The 6,540-nt window shown below is 56.9% G+C and overlaps 1 protein-coding gene across 1 annotated transcript; it reads right to left on the reverse strand.

The window, feature by feature from the left end:
- Nucleotides 1-1,481: 1,481 nt before the first annotated feature.
- On the reverse strand, nucleotides 1,482-6,434 carry LOC122488542 (histone H2B type 2-E1). The gene is made up of 2 exons (XM_043589961.1): nucleotides 3,730-6,434; nucleotides 1,482-1,752 (listed from the first exon to the last, which is right to left on the reverse strand). The coding sequence occupies exons 1-2, from the start codon at nucleotides 3,859-3,861 to the stop codon at nucleotides 1,516-1,518; spliced, it is 369 nt and encodes a 122-aa protein (XP_043445896.1). The 5' UTR covers nucleotides 3,862-6,434; the 3' UTR covers nucleotides 1,482-1,515.
- Between the last annotated feature and the right edge of the window lie 106 nt (nucleotides 6,435-6,540).

The following is a 6,540-nucleotide window of genomic DNA, read 5'->3' on the forward strand; positions in this document are numbered from 1 at the left end:
ATGTTCTCGTCGCAAGCCTTGGAAGGCTAGAGCAGAGCGTGGGGTCAGCTGTGGCTACTTGTGAGACTCAAACAAAAGGGTGGTCACGATTTGAAGTCACCCCGTGAGCTGTAGGCTCTGGCATTCATTTTTCCAGCTGGAGGAAGCCTGTATTCCTGAACTCAGAGCCAGTGGTCCGTGTGAACTGTGCCAGTGGAAAGATCGACATTAGAAGGAGTAGGTGAGACTCGGTGGTCTTTGGGGGCTCACTTTGAGCCATCTGCGGGTCACCCCATCGCCGTTACGGGCTCAGGAGGCCATCATTCGGAAAGTACAAACGGAGTCAGCTGGGGGTGACTTTTTTGATTCAGTGTTAAGTGGGGACTTACGAATGAATACACGAGGCCCAGGGCCAAGGAAAGGGGGAGAAAGGCGACAGCAGCAAAGAGGAGCTAGGGACGAGGAGTTGTGGGGCTTTAACGTACATGCAAGTTACCGGAAATCTTGTCGAAAATTCCACGATCTGAGTTGGGTCTCTGAGTCACAGGTTAGCAAGGTATGGAACACAGTGGGAATGGGGGACAGTGAAGGCTCAGGGGCCAGATGCCCTGGGCTCCCCCCCTTTCTAGCTGTGGGACTAAGATATGGGTGATGGTTTCTCTTTTCATGGCATCTGCACGTTAGGCTGCAACTCCGTCTGAGAAAACGTATGTGAAGTATGTAGGCCTGTGCCCCAACGTCAGCCATTCTTACATGGCTGTTCGGTACGTGAAGTTGAAGGTGACAACCTGTATCTATCCAGTTGCAAAGGGGCGACAAAGGATTTTGGACTTGCTCGCTAAATGCAACCCCTCGAGCCCCAGGCCCTCCACACAGCTTGGGAGAGGATTGGTGGGTCGTATGCCCACAAGGTAGAGCAGAGGCCAAACGAGAAAAAGCGAGCGTGGCCGACCGTTCGGTGGTGAATCTCAGCGAAGGACATACAAGGGGCCGTTGTACTTTCTCACAGTCCTTCGGCGGATTTGAGATTTTTCGACGTAAAATTTGGGAAGAAAAGAGGAGCCCCAGATACTCCTACCAATTTGTTCTGAAAACACGATGTTCTGAAAACATCCTATAGGTCCTGGCAGGTTATGAGATGCCTTCCGTTTTATATCCAGGATTTGAAAAGTAGGCTTGTTCCAGTTTTTAGCCGTGAGAAGTGACAATGCCCTTGCCCCGCATCACACCTCCCCTTTTCAAAACAATTTTTTTAATTTTTTTTTTTTAATGTTTATTTTTGAGGCAGAGAGAGACAGAGCATGAACAGGGGAGGGGCAGAGAGAGAGGGAGACACAGAATCGGAAGCAGGCTCCGGGCTCTGAGCCGTCAGCCCGGAGCCCGACGCGGGGCTCGAACTCACGGACCGCGAGATCAGGACCTGAGCCGAAGTCGGACGCTTCACCGACCGAGCCACCCAGGCGCCCCACACCTCCCCTTTTCAAATGACCACAGTGTGCGGGAGCAGTTCACCCTTTATTAACGTTAGGTCCTGGGTCACTTGGAGCTGGTGTACTTGGTGACGGCCTTGGTGCCCTCGGACACGGCGTGCTTGGCCAGCTCCCCGGGCAGCAGCAGGCGCACGGCCGTCTGGACTTCCCGGGAGGTCAGTGTGGTTCGGCCCGAGTACTGGGCCAGCCGGGCAGCCTCGCCAGCCAGCCGTTCAAACACATCATTCACAAACGAATTCATGATGCTCATGGCCTTGGAAGAGATGCCAATGTCAGGGTGCACCTGGGGAAGCAGCAAGACCGTTCTGTTAGCGAGGAGGCTCCGCCCGACCCCGCCAGCCCCAGCCCCGAGTTCGGGACTGCAGGAAGCTGGAGGCAGGACAGCGAGGCTGCCTCCCCAGCCTCTTGCCAGAGGCCCAGCCCGGGAGGTAGGGATTTGGTTTTTTACTACCACATCCGAGTGAAAAGTTTTTCTCACCGGTGGGACGTAACGCTATTAAGGTCCTCGTATGAGCACATGGGAGCATCAGTCTTTGACAAATGGGGTCAGTTACACAGCATTTTGCTTTTCTCATTTAATGCATTTGCATAGGGTTACTCCTCGAGGTGACGTTCCCAGGGGTGAGACAGACCGCCGCCGGGTCCAAGGGTTTATGCGCCTAACTTGGCGGACTGTCACCACATTACTTTCCAGAGGACGCACTCATGTGACGCAGCCTCAGCACCAGACTAGGAGTTAGGACACCAGGGTTCTGTGGCCGGACCGTGAGTCACCGGAGGACCTCAGATTAAGGCACTCTCCTCTGGGCCTCAGTTTCCTCCTCTGTCACACCAGCTTTTGAGCTAGAAGATCTCCAGTCAAACCGGCGGTAGGGGCCCACTAACAACCCTGACGTGTGACCAGGCAGACATCAAGTGTTTCCCTGAGAGGTGGGAGAGAAGAGACGACCGGCGACGTCCATCAAGCCGATGGTGGACACAGAAGCGGAACGCAGGCTCTCGCCGCCGCCACTGGTTGCCACGGACAGCACAGCACGGGATCGGAGCCTAAACCCCTTGTGTCGTCATCACATCGTTTTCCCCTTGGGGCTGAGGGGCGTAACAGTTAAGTTTCACAGGAATGAGGGTAACTCACTCAGCAGCTCTCCTTCGCGCGTGCAATCCAGGGCCCACACTTGTTTTTGAGCCCCAAGGTCGGCTGAGCCGCAGGGCTCACAGACGCTCCCAGCCCCACTTCCTCCAGGGTGCCAGAGTCTGTCCTCCGCTGCCGCCCCTTTGGCCAGCCCACGCCAGTGTTGGTCCCACCCCCCGCCCCCGGCCCCACAAAAGCATTCCCAGAGACCCGGGGCGTCAGGTCACCCAAACTGCTAACGGGATCTAGACTCCAGGACCTGCTCGAACAAAGCAGTGAGACTCGGGCGGGTCGGGGAGGCTCAGGGCAGGCAAGACCGCTGTGCTGCCTGTTCCTGGCCCCGCTGAGTGGGCCAGAGGCTTCGAGACCAGGGTGCCTCGTGTACTAGACACACCGTTGTTGGGTGCCCACGGATGCCCCCCAAATACCCGTCAGTGTGCAAATGCCAGGAGCGGGTGCTTCTCCTGGGTGCTCTGGTAGGCCGCATGAACAGAGAGCATTCGGAGCACCTGGGGGTTAAGAGGTGCGACCGGCGGGAAGTCCGCGAGGGGCCTGCTCAGGGCCCGGGGAGGGGGGTGGGTGGGGCCTGACTGCTGCTGCTGTCAGGTCATGGGGCTCAGTCAGTGCTTTGCGCCTTCAAGGACCTTAGTTCCTCATCTGTACAGTAGGCCGGTCCCTCAGCCCCTCGGAGACTGAGTGCTGTGGCGCTGGAAGGCCTTGCCCGAGACCTCAGCTCGCACGCACGGCTCCCTGCTCCGGGCCACCACCGACTAGCGCCTCTGGTTTGTACCATGATGCGTCCGGCACGTGATCGTCCTTCAGCTCCACACTTTCGTACGGTCTTGCCTTTTACTTACGTCCCTCCTGACGCTCCGCATAAGCGTTTGGTCCGTCCAGAGCCCCGTAAGCTTCCGGATTGTGGCGGCGTGCTTTAACTGTCTCTGGCGCATCACAGGTGCACGACAGATACTGGGAGGCTGTGGGGACCTCTGAGATCGAGTGCTGCCACTTCACAAGGGGCACGGTGTGCCTGAGGCCCCTCCCCTCAGTGCCAGGGGGAAACGGAGTACGACTCTGTCCGGTCGTACTCTGCACACACACGCGCGCCCGCGAGCTCCCCACTCTCACCTGCTTCAGCACCTTGTAGATGTACATCGAGTAGGTCTCCTTGCGCCGGCTGCGCTTTTTGGACTTCTTGTCGCCGGAACTACGGCCCCTCCGGCCCCCCGACTGCTGCTGCTGTCCATGCTCTGCGCTCATCCTCCTGCCCTTCCTAACAGCCGCCTCCTGCTCCTTGGGGGACTTTTATGGGGTCAGCTGCCCACCAGGTGGGGCTGGGGGCCAGCACCTGGGGTGGTGGGGGTGGGCGGGGAGGAGCTTGGCCCAACCCGATCCAGAACATGCTCTGGGTTAATCTTGAAGGAGACTGATAGCTCCCGCCTCTCCCCCAAGTGATTTCCTGTCTCTGAATAAGAAGTCCTCCCCCCCCCCCCCCCGTCTCCTCCCCCACCTGATCATCTCCCAGTGTATTACACACTTGTTAAGAGTTCAGACACCACCAGACCACGCCACGAGATCACTCTGCAACCACTGTGCTCAGCTGACTCGAAATGCAGGGGAGTGTCAGGAGGAACACAGGGCACCCCCCCCCCCCGCCCCCAGAGCCCTGCAATAGGCCAAAGAGGCAAGAGTGACTCGCATGAAACAGAGAAGGGAAGGACTAAAGAGGGGGTGTAGGGGCAGAGTTCAGAAAAGAAAAACGAGGGAGGGCTGTGGGAGCCAAAGGGCTTCCCGGAAGGAGTGGGGATTTGAAGCTGGTCTTGTAGGGTGGGCACAGTTTAAGTGGGGAGAACTGGTCCCCAGAAAGACAAAACAGGGTGGAATCAATGCGTGCTGAGTACAGTGAGGCTTGGAAGGAAGGCAGAAATGGAGCAGAACCCGAGCCCGGACCAGATGTGGGCAGCAGGGGACCACAGGCTGGGAGGGCCCGGCAGGGAGCGGGTGGGGTGGACTGGAGGAGCCAGAGCCGAGAAACACTGTCTGCTCTCCATAAAGCAGGTGATGTGGGCTCCCTGTGGAGGTTAGCTGCAAAGGGAAGAAAAAGGCGGCTGTTAAACGGAGGAGTTCTCGCTTTGCCCCATGTGTGAACACGTTTCAGGTTCTTAAGAGGACTTGTGATTACAGAAACCTGGTGCGACATGAGAACCACAGGCCGGGAGAGAAAGAGGGTTTTCCCAATCAAGAGGAGGTGGGGCAGAGGAGCAAAGACGAGCATCACCTGTCAGTGGGTGAGAGAGCAAGCCTGAGCGGCGCCCACCTCCCCAACCTCACCTCTTCACCTACCTCCCGACATCCGGCTGCCTCTTGCACGCTAAGGTTTAAGAGGACTGCAGGGCAATTCATAATCCGCAATAAAGCACTACTTTTAGGCCTTGGTAGAGAGATTGTATACAGTGGGCTTTTTAAGCATCCTCCAAGTTTTTGAAACTTTGGCTTTTTTGGGGGGGGGGTGGGGGAGAGACAACTTGTAGCCTATTTCGATTCCTCCACTTCTGAAGCCTCGACACCTCAAGGCTACGGTGGAGACCCTGAGGGATTTCAAGGCGAGTTCCTGCCAACACACCCGGGCGCTCCCTTGGCCGAAGAAGCGGAAGCTCTCAACTCCATTCCCCTCATTCCAGCAGCTCATTCTTGAGGCTATTCTCCCCCCTACCCAAGTCTCTGGATACTCAGGGCAGACAGACTTAGGCTATTTTGCGCCAGGTCCCACGAGAGGCACGAAGCCACAAAGCCAGGCTCAGGGCTGGAGGGCAGAGGAGGACTCCTAGCCTCACCCCGGCCTCGGCCGTCCAGGGCTCAGCTGCGGCTTCTCACGTCACGTTCACTCTTACCGTCCCTTTTCTCCGGGGACGCTCTTGGACTTCAGGGCCGCCTGAGGTCCTACTCACCTTTCGAGTACCAATCCTGCCTTTCCGGACTCACAAGAACTTCCCTCCCTTCCGAACCCTCTGTGTTTCCCAACAAGTCACAGTTGAGCCTCTGATTTATGCCCGGTCTCGTTCGCTAGTCACTGTTGGCTTCCCATTAGATCGTGAGCTCCTTGGGGGTTTGGACACCACCTGGGACTTTGTTTTGGGTGTTTTACAGTCTCAGATGTATTGTAATGAGCACTGAAAGGTCACGGCTGTGTATGTTTCCCCACAGGGCCGGCCGCTGAGGCCTCAGAGGTGAAGCCACACCAGTAAGAAGGGGCACTGGTGTCCCTGGTGAACAAGGGCTGCGGATGCTTGTCAAGTTCAGACAGACCACGCAGGGCTCTGGGTTGGAAGTAAATTAGATCATGCTAACAAAAATTAAGGCTGAGAATAGGCAAAATAACAAAACTTCCTCATCCCACCCAGGAACGGTGGCTCACAAACCCGTGTGAGATGCAGACTCCCGTTTCATCTCTCTCACCCACCAGATGGCATCAGTAGGGCAGCGCCCGGGGATCTGCAGTTTAACAAGCACCCCCACCCCCACCGCCCCAAGTGCTGTGGTAGAGGCTGCAGCACGGGAGCCTCCGACCACCCTGAAAAACACGTTCCAGGAGAGTGGTTCTCAAAGTTCGGCCCCCAGACAAGCAGCATCAGCAGCTCCTGGAAGCATGGTGGAAATGTTTTACTTCCTGGTCTCACCCCGGACCTACTGAATCAGAAACCCTGAGGCAAGACCTGGTGACCTGTGGTACCAAAGGAGTCTTCTAGGTGGTTCTGATGTGTGTGTTGTGAGGCAATGGCCTAACAAAAGGCAGCATTTCAACCAAAGGAAGGAGAGAGTTACTCCAGCCCTGCTTGCGTCCATTCCGCCAATTTCCACCCAAGCTCCCGCTGAGGGGATGTGAGTATTGGTGCTGAGGGGAAGAGGGAAGCGAAGGGCCCAGAGACCAGAAAAGGAAGG

Source organism: Prionailurus bengalensis, chromosome A2, assembly GCF_016509475.1.
Source record: "Prionailurus bengalensis isolate Pbe53 chromosome A2, Fcat_Pben_1.1_paternal_pri, whole genome shotgun sequence".
Classification (NCBI taxonomy): domain Eukaryota; kingdom Metazoa; phylum Chordata; class Mammalia; order Carnivora; family Felidae; genus Prionailurus; species Prionailurus bengalensis.